This window comes from Bufo bufo, chromosome 1, assembly GCF_905171765.1.
Source record: "Bufo bufo chromosome 1, aBufBuf1.1, whole genome shotgun sequence".
Lineage (NCBI taxonomy): Eukaryota > Metazoa > Chordata > Amphibia > Anura > Bufonidae > Bufo > Bufo bufo.
The window spans coordinates 135691897-135717444 of NC_053389.1; the positions used below are offsets into that span (position 1 = coordinate 135691897).

Sequence of the window (25548 nt, forward strand, 5' to 3'; positions counted from 1 at the left end):
CCTTCTGCCAGATCAGATCTTTTTTCTTCCTCCATGTTCTCAAAGTCGGAACACTTGCCTGGCCAGAATTTCTGGGCAGTCACCAAAGTGTAGCCCCAAATGGAGGACAACAACTCCTCACTTAGAGGATTATAACGATGTAAGGAGAGGATTAGCGGAGAACAAGCGTTTACCATATATATATATATCTATATATCTATATATCTATATATATATATATATATATATATATATATATATCTCTATATCTCTATATCTCTATCTATATCTATCCATAGAAAAGGTCAGGCAGCACTCCTTTTTCACAATTATACGGTGCCCGTGGTGGTCCCTCGATACAGGACGGATGAACAAATAAAGAAAGTCCGCAGCACTCCTTGAAGTAAAAAATGTGCAGTTTATTCACACGTCAGAAAATTGACAACGTTTCAGTTCTCTCACAGAACCTTTCTCAAGTCAAGTGACTTGACTTGAGAAAGGTTCTGTGAGAGAACTGAAACGTTGTCAATTTTCTGACATGTGTGAATAAACTGCACATTTTTTACTTCAAGGAGTGCTGCAGACTTTCTTTTATATATATATATATATTATATATATATATATATATATATATATATAATCTATAAAAGTCCATACACATACAAGAGGGAGGGGTAGGAAGAAATATACCGCTATCCAGACAATGGAAAGTGAATTGCAGCAACCAAGCCGGCATTTCCCAGGTTCTCACTTACTTTTATCTGCTCCTGCCCCTTCCCTCCGCTTGTGGAAGGCAAATCCGGAAGCGCGTCACGTCGAATGCACGTCTTACCGGAAGTGGCGTCCAATTCTTGCGCTGGACGATCCAATGCTCCCATTGAGGAGCGCACACGCACCTGCTGCAAGAGCCAGGAGGCAGCCTAGACCACCACCGGCTCCTAGGGTCCTGCCTAGCCCAACATATGGGCGATATATCCGAGCAGGTATGTGCCACATAGCCCTCCAGAGCATCTCTGGGACTTCCAAGCTATGGGTAGAACCTCAAAGAAAACTGCAGGTCTCCCGCTCCAGGGACAGGAAACAACTGAGGTGGGAGAGAGGCTCCACCTTTTTATTCTGCAGGTTTCCTGTCCTTGGTGGCGGATCCTTACTGTGGTGCTGTCATGGGGGAAGGGAAAAAATGGATCCAGCCATCAAAGGAAGCAACATGGATAATAACAGTATATTATTAAGTTGCTTGTATTAACTTTCTCTACATGATAAATGCCACTTACTGAAGTGAGACAACCCCTTTAAGACCCTTGTGTACATAGATTGGCGGTAATGTAATTGAATGTCTCAGGACCCCTTTTTTCATGATCAGTGAGTGTTCCAGCAGTCAGACCCCCAGCAATCTGATATTTATCACCTATCCTGTAGATAGGCGATAGGTCATTATGGTAGGACAACCCTTTTAAATATACTGTAGATTATGTGCAATTTGAGGAGGTTAAGATATGATAATTTTCATGCCAGACATTTATGCTTAAAGGGATTAAAGGGGTTGTCTCACGTCAGTAAATGGCATTTATCATGTAGAGAAAGTTAATACAGGGCACTTACTAATATATTGTTATTATTAGGGTTGTAGCAGATACCCAATCGATACTTTTGTATCAGTATCGATTTGATACCGGGATTTGACATTTACCGATATGCTAGGCTACTGCGCAGCCTAGTATCAAAGAACATGGCGCATGCTGCTCTCAGCACGCTTTATTTTCTCCTCAGCAGCACAGGGGAGAAGGAAGCAGTCTTTACCAAAAATTTGAAAAAAATAGCTAATTTCCAAATTTCAATTTCTCTACTTCTATTATACATAGTAATACCTCCAAAAATTGTTAGTAATTTACATTCCCCATATGTCTACTTCATGTTTGGATCATTTTGGGAATGCCATTTTATTTTTTGGGGACGTTAGAAGGCTTAGGGCTGTTTCACACGAGCGGATGCAGTGCGTGACATCCGCTCCGTGAATGACAGCCAAGACCGATGCAGACTGGGCAGATAGCACGGAGGCATTAACATGATTGAGAATGCTCCGTGCCTCTCTGGGATCTCTTTACCTACGAATCACAGTGACAACGTTATCTCACTGGCACGGAGCATTATCGAATCATGTTATATGCTCCGTGCTTCTGCAGTCTGCATCGGGGTCTTGGCTGTCATTCACGGAGCGTGATGTCACTTGGCACGGCATCCGCTCGGGTGAAACAGGCCTTAGAAGTCTAGAAGCAATCTAGAAACTTTTCAAAAATATTCTAAACCCACTTTTCAGGACCAGTTCCGGTCTGAAGTCACTTTGTGAGGCTTACATAATAGAAACCACTAAAAATGTTAACCCTTTAGGTGTTCCACAAGAATTAATGGAAAATAGAGATAAAATTTCACCTTTTTGGTAGATTTTCCATTTAAATCCATTTTTTCCAGTTACAAAGCAAGGGTTAACAGACAAACAAAACTCAATATTTATGGCTCTGATTCTGTAGTTTACAGAAACACCCCATATGTGGTCGTAAACTGCTGTACGGGCACATGGCAGGGCGCAGAAGGAAAGGAATGCCATCAGGGCCGGCTCTATCATAAGGGAGCCCAAGCGGCTGCTTGAGGGCGCAGAGAAGGGGGAGGGGGGGGGGGTGGGTGGGCGGCAAACAATTAACTTGCTAACTTACACTTGCCCCGAGCTGATTGTTGGCTAAGTCCTTGCCATTTTGGCTATTCTTCTATCCATTGGAATGGTAGTTTTTCTGGAACGACCCATTTTCCTCAGAATTTCAGAGAGAAATGCGCTGTAACCAGCATGTACAATATTTGCTGCCTTCCTTCCTTAAAGAGGACCTTTCACCGATTCTTACCCTATGAACTAACTATACAGATAGGTAGAGCGGCACCCGGGGACCTCACTGCACTTACTATTATCCCCGGGCGCCGCTCCGTTCTCCTGCTATGCCCTCCGGTATCTCCGTTCCCTAAGTATAGTAGGCGGAGTCTGCCCTAGCGCTGGCCAATCGCACTGCAGAGCTCACAGCCTGGGAGAAAATAACCTCCCAGGCTGTGAGCTCTGCGCTGCGATTGGCCAGCTCTAGGGCAGACTCCGCCTACCATAACTTAGGGACTGGTATCTCCGCCTACTATAACTTAGTGAGCGGAGATACCGGAGGGCATAGCGGCAGAACGGGAGCGGCGCCCGGGGGATAATAGTAAGTGCAGTGAGATCCCCGGGTGCCGCTCTACCTATCTGTATAGTTAGTTCATAGGGTAAGAATCAGTGAAAGGTCCTCTTTAAATAATGGCAATAATTGCCACCTGTTTTTCAAAGAATGAATGACCTCACTCATTGAACTCCACACTGCTATTATTTTGAACATGCCCCTTTCAATTAGTGATTCAATTACACAGAATCAGCAGCATGCATGTCATGACTGATGGGTCGGATTTCTATTACGCTACTACACCTGCTAGTAAATTATTTGCCATGTAGAAATATAATTTCTACCAAAAACAGTGATTGATCAGGTTAGTGATGTCTGACTGCTATTATTTTGAACACAACTGTATGTCAGTGTCACTCTGACATTTGCTATTGCTTTCATTGCAATAAAGTGCTTAAAAAGGCGGGGGCAGTCAGGAGGAGAGAAAAGAGAACGGAGGAGAGAGAAAAAAATAATTAACCCCCCCCCCCCCCCCAAAAAAATAAAAAATTTCAGGCCAATTGCAGCATATCCGATTTGTGTAGAACTGATTTGGTCACACATTTTATTTTTTATTATTTGACAAATGGAACACAAAACGAATGATCTCTATTCCTAGATATTTATGGATTGACAAGTGGCTGTTACCATTACCCTTGTCAAAAGGGTGTGTCCTTACACAGTCTGGCACTGGTAGCTTTCACTTTATTCATGAAATGAGGAAATGACAGAGGAACACTTCTAAGAAAAGGGAAATGCAAGTAGTTACTGCAATATACACCATGAGATCTGACAGCTCCATTCCACTAGGTGAGATGGCTGCATCCAGAAGTGGATTGGGAACTTCAAGTGGCCCTGGGAAAACACCTAAAAGTGGCCCCATGTTCTAGGCGGGACTAAATTGATAAAATATAGGGCAACATAAATAGGCAGGGACAACAGAAGTAGACAGGGCCATAGTGCAGCACAAATTACCACCAATCCGCCCCTGGCTGCATCCAGTAGCAGAGTGAAGAAATGGCACAGAGAGAGCCCCACACACAAGGCCATCTCTCCACACGGTCTGGGGCTGGCAGTGGCTGCTGTCCCTCCTAGCGAAGGGACATGTATCGTAAATACCAAAAAGTCATGCGACCAGAATGAGAAGAACTTCATGATGCAGACATGTAACACATGTACACCAGACCCTGAACATCGAGATTAATTAACCCTTTGTCACTTACTTAATAGATCCTTTAAGTCGTGTCTGTTCTTCATCTTGAAATTTGTGTTGGTAGCTAACCATCATAAAGGAATGGGGGATTCCAAGCTGAAATACAGGAGACACAAGACCAGACATTTAAGGGTTTGTGCAGTAGAATTATACTGATGACCTACCCTCAGGATAGGCCATCGATATCAGATCGGCAGAGGTCTTGACCAGTTTGAACAGGTTGCAGAGCTTGTATGAGCACTCCGTTCTCTTCAAAGATTAACTGCGCGTTGTCTACAATGTAGTGATGGTTAAGTTCATCTATAACTGTTCGTGCCATTCACTTGATGACCAGACTCTAGAATGTTAGCTAGACATTACTGTGCTTCCCAAAAGGCCAGTAGCCTGCCACCCCGAGCATATGGTGCGTTAAATGCTGATTTTGTGTGTGGACGGACTGCAGATTTCACCCTTCTACATTGGGGTGAAATGCTCTGCATTTCTGCAGCATGCAGTGAATATGAATGCCCATCTACACGTAATGTACTGTAATTTACTGCATTGTGGAATCCACACGGCAAAACTGCAAAGTCTGAACTCGCCCATACTCTGCAGCTTTATTGTCAACTGATACAAAATACATAGGCAACAATGTTCACAAAGCAATCTCTCATCTGGTTCCTCTCTCCAGAGTGTAGTTTGCTAATTGCTTTGTTATCTACAGCATGGTGTGCTTTATTAGATAGATTGAGAGGTTTAAAAGAGAAAAAAAAAAGCGAATAAAACCTTCCTTCAGCTATAAAGACCCTACGCATTTTTATTTTTTCCTTTTTTAATTGAAATTTTAACCACATGAGCAAGACAGCTGGGAATGAGATTAAGCATCACTTTAGTCAGATGCCAGGGAGTGTGATATTTAAGGATGGGTGCATAAGCAGGAAGGCAAGCTGTTTAACTGCACTGCTAACAGTGACCCTTGGCTAATGCGAAATGTGTCGACTTGCCAGCTTGGGCTGGCGAGTGTGTGAGATAGTGCACTTAGCAGACAATGCTTCTTCCACTGTCGCCTGTATCCAGGATAACTTAGTACACAGCACCCCTTCTGCATTAGTATTTTTAATGTAGCGCACTTTTATATTTATGGGTTTTGCAAAAAGCAATGCATCAGCCAAAATAGCCCAAAAAGGGATCATAAAATGTACATTTATTAAAGAGTGTAATTGAACGGCATAAAACATTCATATAATGGTAATAGCCATTTGGGTTTTAATTATACCCAGTCTCTCCAATTCAACTTAAGTGCAGTGGAACCAGCTCCGAAAGACGACATTCAGCGTAGAGTGAAAGTCTCTGGCGTTTCCTGTGTAGGGCACATACGATGATTAGGGTGCGCTGCTGACACACAATCTATTATTGGCTACTATGTGTACATTATATAAGTGTTGCCGCAGTCTCCCAGTCCCGACAGGCCGGAAAGGACTACTTCCTGTATAATTCAAGCGGCATTGTATGATAAATTACCTTCTGGAGGTGCACTTGCTATCCTAACACAGGAAATTTATTTACATACTTAAAAAGCTGCACAGAAGCAGACAATTCCTATGATTTAATAAAAGCATTTATGTATATCAAATGAGTGCTTCAAAATAAGCCCTATGCCACACAGGTTTATGCAATAGGGATATCTGCTCAGGAAGGGTGGAGAAGGTCCAGTGGTAGTCAAATGTGGGGATAATGAGAGCCCGCCAGTTTTTGCATCATACAAAAAAGAGCCAGACAGTTGAGGAGAAAGGCGCCGGTCAAGCTCAGGACAGAGGGCAGGCGCCGGTCAAGCTCAGGACAGAGGGCAGGCGCCGGTCAAGCTCAGGACAGAGGGCAGGCGCCGGTCAAGCTCAGGACAGAGGGCAGGCGCCGGTCAAGCTCAGGACAGAGGGCAGGCGCCGGTCAAGCTCAGGACAGAGGGCAGGCACCGGTCAAGCTCAGGACAGAGGGCAGGCGCCGGTCAAGCTCAGGTTGCAGGGCAGGCGTCGGTCAAGCTCAGGGAGGAGGGCAGGCAAAGACGAGGATCAGTCAGTTCAGAGGGAGAGACAATCAGCTGAGTAAATGTGGGCAAAATGCCAAGTTATACACAGTGATCACAGATAATCACAGTAATACTGTATATTATCCTCACCTGGAAGGCCATAGTGAAGTGGCTCGTCTTTGTGTCCCGGACAATACTAGTGTTCATTGCTGACTGGATGCCCCAACGCCACTGGATGTAACCCATGGTGTTTTTGTCTAGATGCCTTGCTACCATCGTTGTGAGGCCAGGTCTGACTCCCTGGGAGGAAAACTGCAAAACGCAGCTTGTAGTGAAGAAACTAGAAGTGAAGAAAAGCATCAAATGAATATCGTATTAAGTCAGTGGGGGGTGGAATGTCTACATATTAAAGTTTAAAACCTAAACATATATAATGGACTGTCACTTTGTAGAAAGAAATTACTAAATGGCGAACCGCCCTTACAATTAGCCACTTGACAACTCTGCTCTCTGTCAGCATCACGCTAATAGGCAAAACCCTATGGGGGACATTTACTAAGCATGTTGCGTCTGAATTATGGTGTAAAATGCGGCAAAAAGAATGGAGTTTTGATTTGCTCCAAATATATCAACTGTTTTCTCCAGAATTTTCACCACAAAGAATGTATCACACTAGAAATGAGTTAGAAATGTCAAAGTGGGCGTGGCTATCAAATTGGCGCATATTACTCCCATTTATCATCCTCTTATCAGCAGAAATGGCTCCAATAGTTTCAGACAATTAAGGCAGCTTATGTGGTGGTGTTTTGTGTAAAAAGTCACATTTATGGCATAAAGATGCGACTTTTTGTCAAAAAGTCGCATTCATGAAAAGTAAAACCAGCTCGTCGTGGGAACAAGAGATGGGTAAATATTAAAATAGGATGATCTAAATGAGATAAACAACAGTGTTCGGTAAGTAAAGTGACATTCAACAAAAACGTCCCGAAACCCAAAAACAATAAACTGCTACTTTCCTGGACAGAAAGCACAAATAATGGAAATACTTGTATGTATACCCGAGGTGTCACACTCATCATCTACACGTGCCACAGGGAAGGACGTATCGCCTTTCACAGAAAAAATATATAGTAGAGAGAATCTGTCAGCAGGAAACTCACAGTTAAGCAGGCACAGAGTCTTGTAGGGATAGCACAGCTAAGTGTGACGATACCTCTCATTTAGTGAAGGGTATTGTTATATTCATATTCAAATAAGCAGTCAAGTGCACCAAGGGCGGACCCAAGCCACTCTGTGAGCATCTCCCTCTCCTTCTTGACTGACAGGGCCCAGTGATATGACAGACTCAATTTAAAGAAGCACTACCCTAAACTCAGCAGGTTATAATGGGGACTGCTGACATCAGTAACACTCATGCATGTAATTGTGGAGGTTCTTTGAGCTGGAGATATCAGAGATATTGGGGTAGCAGGGCTTCAAATGGCATTTCCAAAAAGATGAATGGGGCTTAAGCGTGCATGCCCTACTGCTGTCCCATTCATACAGGGAGAAACAGGCCCTAAGTTGCTGTGATCAGCGGGGGTACCAGGGTCAGACCACCACCAATTAGGGTTGAAACATAAAGGTTGCTACCATACCCTAGCATATGCCACTGACTACTGTATGGTGAGAGTCATTCCTATCACTTTCTCCCATCGCTAAAACATAGTAGTAGCAGCACAAGGAAGGCCCTGTGCTACTGTCTTCTTTATGTTCAGCCTTTTCTGAGCCGGCCATTGACTATAATCAAAGAAAATCCATGCAGAACTGTCAGAAGATGAAGTGGCCAAGCACTTTCCTAGTTAACAGAGGGGCTAGACATTCAGTCTATTCAGGGGGTCGTTTAGTTGGCGTTTTTGCACTCATTTCCTTTGTGTTTTTCGGAGGATCAATCAGACGCCCTTTTTACTTCTCATGGAATATTATGCCAAATGGCAAACTCAGCCCTGCTACATCAGCACAGGCCGACTCTACTATAGGAAACACGGAGACTCCAGTTCTTCCAGCAGACACAAGGCCCTCTACAGGCAGAAGGGAGGTACTGCATGTCAACTGACAATGATCTTTCTGACAGTGGCGTCCTACATACCCAGCTGCAGAAGTAGCTACTACACGAATAATGCTGATGTTAAACAAACAGTGACCTAAATAACAAAGTCTCACATTGACACTGTTTATGGGGGTCATATCCTTATTCTGGATGGGAAATAAATTACCTCTCGCAGAAACGCAAACTGCTTTAAAAATTAATCTAGTGCGACTCATTTCAGCTGTGAAAGTGTGACCTTACTTTCCTGCCCAAAGGATCCTAATTATGGATTTTAAAGCTGCTGTTGAGTATGGCTGACAAAGAGGATGCATTTCGCCTCTGAGCAGGGAGGGGGAGGCAATACCAGGCACATCACTGTTATGGATTAAAGATTCCATCTTCAAGTGATATATTAGGCAAGGGAAGATATAAATTTACACTACACAGCTTGTATAAAAAGCAGGAAGCAGGTCGTATATGGGACAATTTGCCTCTGACCGCCCTCGCTGTTAATGGTTATTGTAACGAAATTTGAGGTGAATAGACAGATAGATAGACGGACAGACAGATAGATAGATCTCATTCTCCTAAACTTACATTATCAAAAGCTGATTATATAGCAGTGGCTATTGATCTATTAAGCAAATGCAAATGGTGCCTCTAGATGCCAGCCCATCTGAAGACTAGGTGAGGCACTCCACATTCTCAGAGGAAGCCCCCATTTAGCACTGGCCTGCTAATTGCAAACCATTTGGGCATCCTAATGAAGACCTGGGAGGGGGATACTTAAAATGCACAGCCACCCTAGACATGTTGGCTGCTAGACCAGTGGGTGGTCTAACCCATTCAGTAGATGAATGAAATAATATCAGAAGCCATAACTCCGACCTCATGGCACCCACAGCCTCAGAACCCTAATAATTGTGTTCAGCCTGACATGGGCTTCGGGCAGAGTCTATGGACGCCATACTGGACAGGAGGCATTTCTCTGTATTCAGGATCTGGCCTTCTGGAAATCATAACTTAATCATATTTGGTGTCTGTATGACCGGGAAAAAAGCGACTCAGATTATGGGATTATACCTGTACCCGCAGTCCCTGTCATACAGAGAGGAATCGCCGTGATTTATATTGCCACCTCAGTCAGTCTTCTGGGAAGGTGGGGCAAAAACCTGAATAATATCAGACGTCCCAGAAGGCCGGACCGGAAGGAGGGAGGTTCATTTTGGGGATCCACATCATTTGGAGTGACTGCCCATATCTTCAGCTGTCCCCACAGCCGGAATATAACTGCTGCATCTCAGTAAGCCAATCTTCTGTATTTTATCCCTTTTATTTTATCTGTTTTACTGCATTGTTATTGTATGTATATTTGTATCTTTTATCGGACACTTTCTTTTTGTATTGCACTGCACTATTGTGTATTAAAATAAAAAAATGATAAGTCCCTTCCTTGTGGTCTTATAAAACTTGCTCTTTCGCAGGGAATAACGTTACCAGTAGTGTTTCAGAGGATTTTTGGTCCCATATAGATAACTTGTGTTACGGTGTTAAATTTGGGTTGATAGAATATCTGAGTATAGGCCCCTATTGCCTTATACTATAGGCGGTGGCATCTTTTGTGATAGAAAATATTGGGGTGTTAGAATTTAGGGGAGTAAGTTAGCATAATTCCGTCATCTCGAATAGGTGGGTGGGAATTTATGTGGTAAAGTGATGAGCTCACTAGTATAATTCACCCCAGTGACGCGACCCGAGAGTTGGGATTGTGACAGTTATCATGACTAGGGCCAGTTTAAGGGTATGTTTACACACGGTGGATATGCTGTGGATCTTTTTCTGTTGTGGAATTGTGGGCAGAAAATCCATAGAATATTAGGGTATGGCCACATGGTGTAAATGTAACCTGACATGCAATGCAGTGAAAATCTGCAGCATTTACAGTGCCTCGAAAAAGTATTCACATCCCTTGAACTTTCTCAAATTTCACTCACAAACTTAAATATACTTTGTATTGGTCTATCACATAAAATACCAATAAATTAGCAAGTATGTGTGAAGTGAAAAGAAAATGATTCATGGTTTTCAAACTTGTTAGTAAATAAAAAAGTGTGGTGTGCAGTTGTATTCAGCACCCTGTACTCTGATATCCCTAAATAAAATCCAGTGTGACCAATTGCCTTCAGAAGTCACCTAAATTAATAAATATAGTCCACCTGTGTGTAATTTATTCTCAGTATAACTACAGCTGTTCTGTGAAGGCCTCAGAGGTTTGGATCAAACAGCATCATAAAAACCAAGGAACATACCAGACAGGTCAGGGATAAAGGTGTGGAGAAGTGTAAAGCAGGGTAAGGTTATAAAAAATATCCCAAGCTCTGAACATCTCACGGAGCACTGTTCAATCCATCATCTGAAAATAGGAGTATGGCACAACTGCAAACCTACAAGGACATGGCTGTCTACATAAACTGCTACCCTAGGCAAAGAGAGCACTAATTAGAGAAGCAGCCAAGAGGCCCATGGTCACTCTGGAGGTGCTGCAGAGATCCCCAGCTCAGGTGGGAGAACTTGTCCACAGGATAACTAAAGCTAAACATGCAAGAAGCTATGTATAGCGGAAAAATAACACTGCACATCACCCTGAACAAACTATTTCCACCATGAAACATGGTAGTGGCAGCATCATGCCGTAGGGATGATTTTCTTCGGCAGGGACATGGAAGCTGCAGGAAAACCTGGTAAAGGCTGCAAAAGACTTGAGACTGGGGCGGAGGTTCACCTTCCAGCAGGACAACGACCCTAAACATACAGCCAGAGCTACAATGGAATGGTTTAGATTAAAGCATATTCATGTGCTAGAATGGCCCAGTCACAGACCTAAATTCCATTGAGAATCTGTGGCAAGACTTGTAAATTGCTGTTCAGACGCTCTCCATCCAATGAGACTAAGCTAGAGCTATTTTGCAAAGAATGGACAAAAATTTCAGTCTCTTAATGTGCAAAGCTGGTAGAGACATACCCCGAAAGACTTGAGGCTGTAATTGCAGCGAAAGATGGTCCTACAAAGTACTGAATTAGGGAGCTGAATACAAATTCATACCTCACTTTCCAGATTAAAATTTTTGAAAACCATGTATCATTTTCTATTCAATTCACACATACATGCTAATTTGTGTTAGTCTATCACATAAAATCCCAATAAAATACATTTAAGTTTGTGTGTGTAACTTGGAAAAAATGTGGAAAAGTTCAAGGGGTATGAATACTTTTTCAAGGCACTGTAAACACCATAATTTACAGTAGAATATACTCAGCAGACCCAACATATTTGGTGATACAGTTCAAGTAAAGTGGATGACATTTTACCAAATTTCATCCATAAGATGCAAGAGAAGCAAGAAAAAATCTGCAGCATAAATTGACCTGCAGTGCGACTCCTAAATCTGCAGCATATTAATTTATGCTAAAGATTTAACATTTGCAATGAATAGGTTGAAATCTTCAGCAAAATCATCTGCATGTAACACAAGCATTTACGTGATGGCAAAACTTTGGAGTGAAACTGAAAAAACCCACAATTCCGACAAGGTTTTTGGGGTTTTGATATTACAGTGTTCACGGTGTGCTAAAATGACATGATGCCCTTATTCTGGCAGCTCAATACGATTATGGCGATACCAAATTTATATAGTTTTTTTTGTTTTACTACTTAAAAAAAAAAATATATATATATATATGTCTTTGCATCCCCATTTTCTGCCAGCCATAATCTTTTTATATTACTGTATATAGAGCTGCATGAGGGCTTGATTTTTTGTCGGCCAAACTATAGTTTTCATTGGTACCATTTTTGAGATACATACAACTTTTTGATCACTGTTATTCATTTTTTTTGTATACCACTCAGGAAAAATATTTTAAATTTTAATAGTTCAGACATTTTCAGAGGCAGCGATACCTGTTAGCTGTACTTTTTTTTTAATTTGTTTTTATATGGAAAAGTAGGAAAAGTGGGTGATTTGAACTCAATATTTATTTTTTACCCTTTTTTTTTTACATAACTTTTAGCTTTGGGGGCTAGAATCTGGAATGTTTTGATCCCTTGTCCAATACACCATAACAGAGAACTAGTATGGTGAATGGAATTCTGCCGCGCAGCCTGCTGAGCCATGCTTCATGCACAGCTTTGCAGGCAGATTACCATGACAGGCCTAGGAACCTTCAGCAAGCCCCAGGCAGCAGCCTCCCTCTGTCTAACTCCATTGATGCCGCGGTTAAATGACCGTATTCTGCGTCATCGCGGCTAGGTGCCTTCTGTATTATATGTATGGTGCGGGCTCAGAGCAGCAGCCTGCTCTATACATTCCCTCAGTGGTGGCTGAAGGGGTTAAAATACATTGACCCAAATTTTATCTGGCGCAAATTAGGTTTCGATCCTTTTTTCGACTTGCACAAAATGGGGTGGAGCTTGTTGGAAAGGGGTGAATCTTCATGTTTAAAACACATGATTTGAATATAAAAAAAAGAAAGTATGAAACAGCATCGGTAATATAGACAGAAAGAGCTAATTTTAGTCACCATAATCAACCCTACCAGGTAGAACGCCTGCCTGGTTTAATAGGGTTGATCATAGTGACTAGGGATGAGCGAATCGACTTCGGATGAAACATCCAAAGTCGATTCGTATAACACTTCATTTGAATACTGTACAGAGCGAGCGATCCGTACAGTATTAGAATGTATTGGCTCCTAATTGGTACTACGTGGAACCGAACCCGAGTTTGGGAAATGTTTTTTTACAGTAGAAATTAAATTATGAAGTTATTATGCGAAGTCTCGCGAGATTTCGCAAAGTAATAACTTCGGCTCATAGGAGCCAATACATTCTAATAGTGTACGGATCGCTCGCTCCGTACAGTATTCAAACGAAGTATTATGTGAATCGACTTCGGATGTTTCATCTGAAGTCGATTCGCTCATCCCTAATAGAGACACATGTTTCGATACGGAATGACAATCAGTCTCCTTTCTTGAAATGTTGAGTGTTGTCGCCACTCCTCCACCTCTTAGTAGTGGCAGCCTCTAAGGTCAGCTCTTAGGCACACAGCGTTATTATGATTGATAATGCTGTGGGCCTCTGCCTGACCTATCTGTAACAGAATCATACTGACATAAAGCTGTCACTATGATTTCATTACAGAAAGGTCAGGCAGAGGCACACAGCATTAATCAATCATTATAACGCCGTGTGCCTCTGTAGTCCAGACCGCACAATCCCTCTCTCACATGGCGCGCGATTCCCGCAAAGGACACGCTCGTGTGAAAGAGCCCTTAATGTAACCGCTATGGCTGCCCAGACATGAAGCAGTGCATGTAGTAGTTCACCGCGCGGATGTGAACTACAGCTGCCATGGTTTTTGGCTGCGAATCTTGTACAGGTGAAACTCTCGGCTCCTCAGCTGCATGAATGGACACCCTAAAACGGATATTAACAATACTGTCATAGAATTACCATTTTGGCGTGAGATTCCGAAAAATCTTAAGTCCAAACAGGGGTCCCTGAAGGTCACCAGCTCCAAACTCTAGCTGAAAACAAGAACAAAAAGTATGAGTAGAATTTGAGAATGTCATCATTTTTGGTATAAAATGTATTGCTTCCACATGTCCCCGAACTGTGCTCCATTCCTGGATACAATTTCTTCCATTTTTCCTTCTTTTATAAATGGTGGGGGACAGTTACACAGAAATAGCTAATGTCGTAGCAAAGTGACCACCACCTGTGCTTAGTTTGCAATAGAATCTGGTGTCATCTTGCTAGAGAAAGCAGTGTATTTTCCCTAAAAATAAAGTAGGCACAAACAGCACTGCCTCGTGGTCTCTTCATCAAGGACACGCTCCTGTGAAAGAGGTCTCTTCTTCTGAAGTAGGCAACGACAGCAATGCCTTCCTGTCCCTACCTGTGAATTATGTAGCTACAGACAGTCCTGCCTTCCTGTAAAGTATGTAGGCATAGTACTACCTTACCATCTCTTCACTAAATAATGTGGGCACAGAAAACACTGTTTGCCCGTCTCTGCTTGTAAATGATATACACACGGATAATACTGCCTTTCATTCTCTTCTTGTACATGATGTAGGCACTGTTAGTACTGCCTCCCTGTCTCTAATAGTTAATGGAGTGGGCACAGTTAATACTGCCTTTCATTCTCTTCTTGTAAATGATGTAGGCACAGATAGTACTGCCTCCCTGTCTCTAATAGTAAATGACAGTACTGGCTCCCTGCCCCACCCTGTAAATAATGTAGAAACAGATAGTACTGCCTCACTATAAATAAGGAACAATCTGTATAAATAATGTAGGAACAGATAGTATTACCTCACTGTATCTCCCTGTAAATGATGTAGCACAGCTATTACTGCTTCTCTGTCATGTGAATATTTCAGAAATTAGGCCTCATGCACACGACCGTGACATTTTTTTCCGGGCTGCAAACCGCGGATCCGCAAAAAACGGAAGCCGCCCGTGTGCCTTCCCTAATTTGCGGGACGGAACGGGCGGCCCATTGTAGAACTCCCTATTCTTGTTCGCAAAATGGACAAGAATAGGACAGGCCATATTTTTTTGAGGGGCCTCGGAATGGAGCAATGGATGCGGACAGCACACGGAGTGCTGTCCGCATCTTTTGCGGCCCCATTGAAGTGAATGGGTTAGCAACCGACCCGCAAAAACTGCGGCTCGGATGCGGACCATAAGTACGGTCGTGTGCATGAGGCCTTAAACAGATGTTATAAAGACAAGATAGCATATTAGCATGCAGCTCTTAGAATACAGATTTTGTTTTAGTATTCAAACTTTGTAAACTTTATTATTAGAAGAAGAGCATAATAAAGAAGCTTTATGTTTGTTCTTTAAGCTGGCCATACACATGAAATTGTTTTTGGCGAAACAGCTGGCTCTCCTGATCCTCCCATACATATGCATGTTCAGCCATGCATGTAACATAGTACGGGTACTGTCACACTTACGGCAGAGCAACTGCCTGCTGGATCCGGGTGCGGATCCGTCTGACAAATGCATTTAAATACCGGATCCGTCTCTCCGGTGTCATCCGGAATTTTTTTTCTAATTTTTAAAAGGTCTGTGCATGCGCAGACCGGAAAACCGGATCAGTTTTGCCGGAACATTTAATGCCGGATCCGGCACTAATACATTTTAATTGAAATTAATGCCGGCATTCAGGCAAGTGTTCAGGATTTTTGGCTGGAGAGAAAACTGCAGCATGCTGCAGTATTTTCTCCGGCCAAAAAACGTAAGAGGGACTGAACTGATGCATCCTGAACGGAATGCTCTCCATTCAGAATGCATCAGGATAAAACCAATCAGTTTTTTCCCCGGTATTGAGCTCCTGTGATGGAACTCAACACCGGAAAAGAAAAACGTTAGTGTTAAAGTACCCTAACATAGTTTGTAAGGCTGAAATAGAGAGATCCCTCTATCCAGTTCGGCCTGTCATCCTGCAAAGTTAATCCAGAAGACAAATAAAACAGTTATGAGTTAGAAGAAAAATTTCTTCCTTTTAGGGGAAAAAATTATTTCCCCAAATCTAATGAAGCAGTCAGAATAACTCCCTGGATCAACGACCCTTCTCCAGAAATCTAGTAACTACAACCTGTAATATTATTAAACTCCAGAAATACATCCAGGCCCCTCTTAAACCCTTTTAGTGAGTTTACCATCACCACCTCCTCGGGCAGAGAGTTCCATAGTTGAACTACATTACAGTAAAGAATCCTCTTCTATGTTGATACAGAAACCTTTCCTCTAGATGTAGAGGATATCTGCTTGACCAGTCCTGGGTATAAATAGATCATGGGAGATCTAGCTGTACATGTAGTAAACAGAGAAACAAGAAAAAGCCACTGCCCACAGTGCTTCGATGTGGGCGCTGAATGCAGCAGGAGCTGATGACCACCACCCCCTGGCTTGGTTTCTCTCACATTACACTGTACACTGAGAAGTGTGCAGAGGTACATAGCTCTCATTAAGTCACAAGAGTGCTGTTGGGTCATTAAGGAAGCAGTTAGGGGGTTAAATGCCTTAGTGGGTCATGTGGTCCTCCAACCACACGGTGGCAGTATTTCTGTTGCAAACTGACAAATGACACGAAGGTATACACCTTATTCTGAATAAACAGAACTACAAGGTTAGACTGAGTTCATAACAGTGCTAATCACTTCTGCTGCTCTGCTCCATTGTAGAAGTAGAACAATGACCACAACGCAATTGCCAGGTCTGGCACATAAACTAATGGCACCCGATGGACCCTCGTTGAATATAATGGGGTCCTTCAGGTTTCCATTAGGGAGTCTGGCATTTTTGAATAAGCCTATTACTTATTATATTACACATTGCATATAAGACATCATTATAATAATATTAAAAACTGTCTTTCCTTTCCCCACACCCTCAGACCCCATATGGCTGGGATCACATAAAGATCCCCAACTTTAAAGGGGTTGTCCGAGTTATGAAAAAAAATAATATAGCACTGAAAATCTGATGGGCAGCAATATATAACTAAGCTAAGCAAGTTTTATGCAAAAAAAAATATATATTTCCTCATTTCCCTGGTTCTTTTCTGGCCCTTTGTTTACATGCAGTAAAAACAATCTCTGCCCCTCCCCCTGCTCTGCTAAGGGAGTGGATACAAGAGCTGCCCTGAGTGACATGTCTGCCTGCTGGGAGAATCAGCAGCATGTTGTATGTGTAGGACCACAAGTCCCAGCTGTATAATGACACTGCTAAGGGAGCGGATACAAGAGCTGCCCTGAGTGACATGTCTGCCTGCTGGGAGAATCAGCAGCATGTTGTATGTGTAGGACTACAAGTCCCAGCTGTATAATGACACTGCTAATACACACAGGATCTTCCCTCTACCTTCTTGTGCAATGCTCTCTCTAGTCTGTCAGCTCCTGTGCCCAGAATTGTCACTGCCTGCAGCTACCCAGCCTGTGCAGCTGAAGGGGTTAAGAATCCTAGGAGAGAGCAGACAGCCCGGCAGTGAAGGAGGGCATGGCCAGCACAGTGACTTCTGGTTTACAGGCTTGTAATCAAACTTTATCAGAGCAGGGAGAGAAGCTGACATCACAGGTCATGTGACCCTCAGTGAAATCTGATAAACCAGGCACTGCAGATAAATTGAGTTAATTGCAAAGTTGTTATATTTGCCTAGGTAGGAACATAGAAAGAACAAAAAAAATAACTCGGACAACCCCTTTAATGTTATTTATTATTTTCATTACTTTGCATATTCCCACATGGTGTCACTCTGAAGACAGCAGCGGCCGTCCAGACAGGCTGAGATATAAACATCTATTATATTAGAACAACACACTTGATCTTTTTTTTTAATACTTTCTTTGCATAAGTATTTTAAAAAAGTAATCTGAAGTCGGGTTTGGTAATAAGGTACCTGCCAGTACCAAACCTGACTTTGGATTGCTAATTTTAAATGTTTTTAAAGATGCAGAAATGAATACCAAATTCATTCACCGAAGTCTCTCCCGACTTCAGGTGAAACCACCATTGTCTCCACAGAGGCAATACATTTTAATGCTGTACGGAGACAGGTCTCCAGACAGCATTAAAACAAAGTGTTTGAATTAATTGACTTCAGATTTATGATCCGAAGGTCGATTTGCTCAAGCCTACTTAGGGTCATGGTGCAAAGTGAACCTGCAGTCCAGTCTGAGGTCTAGAGCACTCTGGAATGTTCCATTCAGCTTTTCCTCAACGCTGACCAGTCTCCCTATCCTAGCCACTGACAAACACAACCACAGCATGTTGCTGCCACAGACATGCTTAAATAAGGGAAGGTATTGGGTAAAGGATGGGTTTCTTTCCGACATGACTTAGAATTGAGGCCAAAAAGTTAAATCTTTGTTTCATCAGACCAGAGAATCTTGTTTCTCACAGTCTAAGAGTCCTTAAAGGGGTTCTGCAAGTTTTTTTTAAATTGATGATCTATCCTCTGGATAGATCATCAGCATCTAATCGGCAGAGGTCCGACACCCGGGACCCCTTCCGATCAGCTGTTTGAGAAGGCAAAGGCGCTGGCAGTAGCGCAGCGGCCTTCTCGCTGTTTACCGCAGACCCAGTGACGCCACGACTAGTATCACTGGCCTTGGCGAGGCTAAGCTCATTCAAGCTACTGCCAGCGCCGCTGCCTTCTCAAACAGCTGATCGGCAGGGGTCACGGGTGTCGGACCCCCGCCGATCACATGCTGATGATCTATCCAGAGGATAGATCATCAGTTTAAAAAAAACTGCAGAACCTCTTTAAGGTGCTGAGGAGAGACTTATTTCTGGCCACTCAGCCATAATGCCCAGATTGGAGAAATGCTATAGTGATGATTGACCTTCTGAAAGTTTCACCAATATGCATAGAGGATCTTAGGAGCTCAGCCAGGCTGACTATTAGGTTCTTGGACGCCTCTCAACGGACTTCTGCCCCTTCTGCCCCAAAAACGTAGGTGGGGCGACCAGCTCTAGGAAGAGTCCTGGTTGTTCCCAACTTCTTCCGTTTAAGATTTATGGAGGCCACTGTGCTCTTGGGATATTTTCTGTACCCATCTCCAGTTATTTCCTCCAAAAGGCAATAAACACTGTGTAGTCATCTGGTGCTCATACTTCCTTCTATTTGTCCACAACATTTTGAGAACATAAAAATTATTTTGGCTAGCAGAGATGAAAGGGTGTGTGACTGCAAGAACAGATTACACAGGGTTTGTTTGTAGTCTGTTACCATGGAGACACAATGGTATGCATAAGAGCTGTAGAATCTTATTTTTTTTAATCAAAATGATTTGCAAAGCTGTAACAAATATTACACTTTTCTCACATTTTGGCTCCCTTAATTTTCAGTCATGTATCCTAGAGTTTTAAAATGTTTTTGCCTTCATCTTACATATAATGTATGTTTTTGCTACTGATTTGGTTGTCCTATTATTTTTTTTAAACTCTTTTTTTAATTTTAGATCCTAAAAGGCCTTAAAACAATATACAATGGCTGATCTATTTTTTTTATTATAGTTTTCCTCAGTGACAGTAGCTGACATAGCATCCCACAATAAGAGAGATATTGTTAAATTTGTCACAGTCAGAGCTGATCTGGGTCTTTTTAGACCTCTGACCCTGTAGTATCATTCCAAGGACAATGTGATACGTAACATTTCTGGGATGTATACAGATGCAGCAAAACACTTTCTGTATTTTATACACATTGTCCCCTTAGTGCTCTGTACAATGTGATCCTGTCGTCTCTGAAAAGTCAAGCTGTCACAGACCACCGAGTCTGTCATATCGCTGATGCAGAATTAAAAGTACTAGTTACACCAAAAATCAAAGTGCAACTCCCTCCGAATAATTATAGGGAAACTAAACCTTTGATGAAAAATCAAAGGGGCTGAAGCACTGCTCAGATCGCTCTGCCATTTCTGCTTTCAACGACTCTGCTCGGCTTTTGGAGTGTGTAGAGTACAGATCCCAAGTTCTATGGATCTATAGGATACTGGGAAGAGGAGAAAGCTGCTTCCAGACATCTCCTCACCTTAAAAATCAAAGTGCAACTCCCTCCTATAGATCCATAGAACTTGGGATCTGTACTCTACACACTCCAAAAGCCGAGCAAAGTCGTTGAAAGCAGAAATGGCAGAGCGATCTGAGCAGTGCTTCTGCCCCTTTGATTTTTCATCAAAGGTTTAGTTTCCCTATAATTATTCGGAGGGAGTTGCACTTTGATTTTTAAGGTGAGGAGATGTCTGGAAGCAGCTTTCTCCTCTTCCCCCATTAATACCACATACATGCTTGGTTGAATCAACTGTGTAATGAGAATTCAGGATAGACAGCTGTCGGCCGACAGATATTGAAGATGTACGTGGACCTTACCGCTACTGCCATCACCATGATTGGATTAGTAGAACACAACGGGAAAGAGTCCCGAGTACTCAGAAAAGAACATTGCAACCAACATGCACCTGGGATAAAGAGCTGCAAACCGCTATCTAGCTACATTTAATTTTTTTTCTACTACCAGTTAGAGTATGCATAAAGCTAATCAGACAAAGAAGAGCTGTGTTTGTTGAATGCAGTGGAGCAGACAATGTTACTCCATGCAACTCACACTCAAGGTTTTACATAGGAACGCATAGGGTTGGGCGATATACCGGGTATCTACAATATACAATGGTATTAAAAAATGGCGATTTATCGCCGTTTCTTAATTACCACAGTGTTTTAGTGACATCATAGGGGCGTTCGCACCTGACAGCGCTGACCTCTTCTAAAACAGGCGCAGCGTAGGCACATACTGACGTGTTTTGTGCGCCATTGCACAAGGTGTCCTCGCCACAGAGTCTGGCGCAAATTACACCTGTTGCAGCGCATGTTACACAAAAGGACCGGGGAGCTAAGACTAAGGCCGAGTTCACACGAATGTGTGTGACCCATGCCCGTGCTGCGATCGCCGGCCGTAGGTCAGCCGCATCGGATCGCGGACCCACTCACTTTAATGGGTCCGCGATCCGCAAAAAGATAGGACATGTTCTATCTTTTTGCGGAATGGAAGTACGGGACGCAACCCCACGGAAGCACTCCGTAGTGCTTCTGAGGGGTCCCGTTCTGTGCGGCCGTTCCGTTCATTGAAGTGAATGGGTCAGCATCTGTGATGCAGAATGCACACTGAACTGTGGCCGTGTATTGCGGCCCGCAATACGGCCACGGATCACACACGTTTGTGTGAACTAGGCCTAAGAGTGGTGAAGCTGGTGAGTGAAATCTGATCACTCCCTGGTTCGGGCTTCTTAACATGGAGTCGGACAGTGGGGCCACAAGAAGACATTATACTGTATAAGGTCTTCTTGTTGTCCCCATACAGTATAATGTCTTCTTGTTGTCCCCATACAGTATAATGTCTTCTTGTTGTCCCCATACAGTATATTGTCTTCTTGTTGTCCCCATACAGTATAATGTCTTCTTGTTGTCCCCATACAGTATACAGTATGGGGGCAACAAGGAGAAATTATTGTATATTGTATAGGGGCAAAAAGGAGACATTATACTGTATGGGGGATACAACTTGTAGCCCCTATACAGTATAATGTCTCCTTGTAGCCCCCACACAGTATACAGTAAAGTCTCCTTGGTGCCCCTATAGTATGTGGGTTCACAAGGAGACATTACTGTATGGGGGCAACAAGGTGACATTATACTGTATGGGGCCACAAGGAGACATTATACTGTATGGGGCTTATACAGTATAATGTCCCTCTTTCGTCTAAATGGGTAATTATTGTGATATATATCGTTATCGAGATAAATGTCTTAATATCGTTATTGTGGGAATATTTTTGATATTGCCCAACCCTAGGAACGCACAGAAATCTAATGCATTATCATACCTCAATGCGCAATTACAAAGTTCATGACAAATTCACCCCTGCTACATCTCCACTAGGAAGCAGCATGCTGATAACCCATAACAGGGTTAAAATAAAGTAACTTCGCCAACAGCGATGCTGTAAGTGACAGCAAATGCAATTATGACCCACAGTGTGTAATGAGATTACATACAATATTGCAGCGTAAGCCTCTTAGCTACAGATATCAGCGCACGGAATTCATTACCGTTATGAATCGCACCATTTCATACAAAACCCACAACACATGATTCATACTTGGACATCGCTCTTCAGTCAGATGAGGGTGCAAAAAAAATAAAAATATATATAAAAAATCTGAGTAGGACCCCACAGATCAGGAAGGTTGCGGCTCCTGAATAACATAATCAGTTAAATTTCTTTGTGCCTTTCATCCTAGATGGAAGCGTTCTGGCCCTGGGCCACTGACCCTATTCAACCCTTAAATTATAACTGGTGTATCTTATTCAATCTCATCTCTTGACTTGGCAGGGGAGTCTCAGTTCTTTGCTGGGCCTGGCGCTTTGGAATAAAAGAGGAGAGGTCTCTCTGGAGAAGACCCGGCTGTCTGATAACTGACTCTTCTCCTCTCTGAATCTAATTAAGGGTCTTTGGATGAATCGCTGCTTTTTTGCATTTCCATTTGGTTACACTCCACTGTATTTTAGGTCTCACAGGTGGCTCGAGACTGCTCTCCAGAGTCTCATGTTAAACCATGTCAGCAGTTCTGCTTGAGCGCAGCCTTTGAAGTTGGAGCGAGGGCTTCCACAGTCTCATTTTCTATACTGTGGGTGACTTTCACATCGGCTTTTCAATGTTAATCTGACATTCTTCAGTCTCAGCAGTACCAAACGCTTGTTAAAGATGCAGTATTTATATACTCACTAAAAATTACAGACAGAGCAGGGAACACTTAAAGGGACACTAAACCTTGAGATGAATGAGAAAAACTCAGAAGGAGAAAACCTATTTGTCAGATGCCAAAGATATTCTGCAAGCTCCACAATCAGGCTTGAAGCAATCTGGCAGAGAAAACAAGTGTTCTGTCTCCTGCTGGACCCATTGATCTTCAGTTTGGGATGAGCTAAGGGCCAGGTCCTAGCTAAAAGGGGCTGATCTGTTGCATTCTGCTGCAGCGAGTCTCCTCCCAGCTAGAAACTAATCAACCAGTTACCCTCAAAGTATTGCTTCACATGAATTAGCACTGGAGGGGGTAACCGAAAATGGATGCCTGCTGTATGTTTTTAGCCTCTGGAATATGGAATATTGTGGCAATTGCTTGTAATATATATTTTACATTTAGTGTCCCCTTTACTACAACAACAAGACTCTTGCTCATTTTGTGTGCCATTTTGAAATGCTCAGTGAGAGCTGATTCTGTTGATGGGGAAGGAGCAGGTTATGCGGATTCTTATTGTAGTACAGAATTTTTGATGCAAATTCGCCTTTGGCTGCATAGAGTCTGTGCAATTAGCAGCAAATGCATTCTCCAGAAACCACATTTTATACCTGCTACATTAAAATGGGAATCAGCTATTTATATGACGGGTCATTGGTTATCACATCCACTGAATAATGGAAGGAGAAGGGAAATCAGAAAGCAAAGGAAGTACTAGATTATAGACAAAGCATCAATCAATCCATACAGTACTCAAAAAAAGTTAGGGATATTTGGCTTGTGGTTGAAATTTCAGGATGAACTTAATGTGACCTTCTTTAAACTTCTGAATGCACATGTCCAACTGTTTCAGTACTTTTTGCACAACTTGCTGTTCTCTAACAAGGAGCTTAACGGCCAAATTCACAACAGCTGTTTGATCCATGAACCGTCCAATAAATTTCCTGGTTCAATTAGAATTGGTATTTAAACTGTCCTCCTCATCATGCTGTTCACATTTTGACAACAAGAGACTAAGACAACACCTGACAATTGATCAACAGTATCTCACCACGGCGAGGCTTCAAGATGATGTTCTCAGTCGGGAAGTGGCCACTGAGCTTAGAGTGTCATCAGCAGGTTGTAACAGAGATAAAGAGAGACTGGAAGAGTCACAGAAAGGCATAGACATCCCACACTGATGACCACTTCATTGTGAACAATGCCCTGCAGAACTGGATGATGAATGCCACACAACTCCAGGCACATTTAAAGGAAGTGAGAAGCACCCAAGTGTCACGTCAGACCATTCGAAATCATTTACATTAGCGTTGTCTGCGTGCTAGACGACCTGCAAGGATACCTGACCACACCACAAGGCACAGGCATCATCGTCTTGGACAAGGGACCATTGGGCCTTAGTGCTGTTCACTGATGAAAGTAAATTAAGGCTGAGCAGAAATGATGGCCGCCAACGATGTTAGAGACGTCAAGGAGAGTGCTATGCATCAGCCACTGTTTGCCTTTGGTGGTGTTACAGTGCAGGTGTGTCTAGTCAATACAGAAGTGCCATACACTTTATGAATGGTACGGTTACAAGCCCATACTACGTGAATAACATCATTAATCCAGCCACTGTGCCTCTGCATGAACAACAAAGTCCTAATTTCATCTTCATGGAGGACAATGCGTCAGCTCATTGAGTTCGCATCATTAGGGAACGGCTGCTGGAGACTGGGGTACCTCAAATGGAGTTGCCATGTAGAGGCTCGTAACACTGTACCCCAGAACCTCAATGACCTGAGGGCAGCCCGTCAAGGAGAATGGGATGCCATGCCTCAGCAAACAATAGGTCGACTTAAGAACAGCATGAGGCGTCGTTGTCAAGCTGTAATTGATGTTGAAGACCACATGACCAGTTATTGAGACACTGACATTTTTGTGGGGGTATACCCACCACTTGTGTTGGCTTTTGTTTCAATAAATTGCTTGAGATGAGGAAATCACCATTGCTGCTTCTACTTAAATGAAAAAAATAAAAATAAAAAATCACAGAATGTGTGGATGAGAATATAAAAATAAAGATTTCAATATTCTCATCCACACATTATTCCACCTTGTGTAGGATGTTTTTGTGGTGCACGTGCACATGCAGAGGAATTGCTCCCCCGGGTATAAACACGCTACAGTGTTTGGTGTTTTGAGCACTTCCTCCCATTTAGGTCACTTCATTCTCAGATTTTTTTCTCTCAATATATATGGAACGTTCCATAGTTTATCGTTGGTAACATTCTGTTGCACCTGGTAGCCTGTGTCACATGGCCTGTTATAGGTGGGGCTCGCAGCCTCCTCAGTTTGGCTGTGAGTCGGACGTCAGCACCTATCGGACTGTGTTCACACACTGTAGGTAGGTTAGCGGTAGGACCCATGCCACACTGAGATACCTTGACGGGGTGCCTTGGGCTCCGATATGTTCCTGACTGGAATATATTGGCCAAAGTCTCAGTTTTTAACATCAGCGTGAGGGTTTGGCCAGTATTGTCAGTAGGGCTGGGCGATATGGCCTAAAATCTATATCGAGATATAATTTGAAGCATGTGCGATATAACGATATATCGCAATATATTATTTTCTTGTATACAAATTACATGGCCATCATCATCCATGTCCCCCAGCCAGCAACCATCAGCCCCAAGCTAT

At 42.8% G+C, this 25548-nt stretch overlaps 1 protein-coding gene across 1 annotated transcript in view; it reads right to left on the reverse strand.

Moving 5' to 3' along the window:
* DNAJC11 (DnaJ heat shock protein family (Hsp40) member C11) overlaps positions 1-25548 on the reverse strand; it is a 196479-nt gene that overhangs the window by 39883 nt on the left and 131048 nt on the right. Inside the window, exons 7-9 of the mRNA XM_040429902.1 lie at positions 14008-14081; positions 6575-6764; positions 4433-4518 (exon numbers count right to left, since the gene is read on the reverse strand). Coding sequence (XP_040285836.1) covers positions 4433-4518; positions 6575-6764; positions 14008-14081 — 350 coding nt within the window. The remainder of the gene's footprint in view (positions 1-4432; positions 4519-6574; positions 6765-14007; positions 14082-25548) is intronic.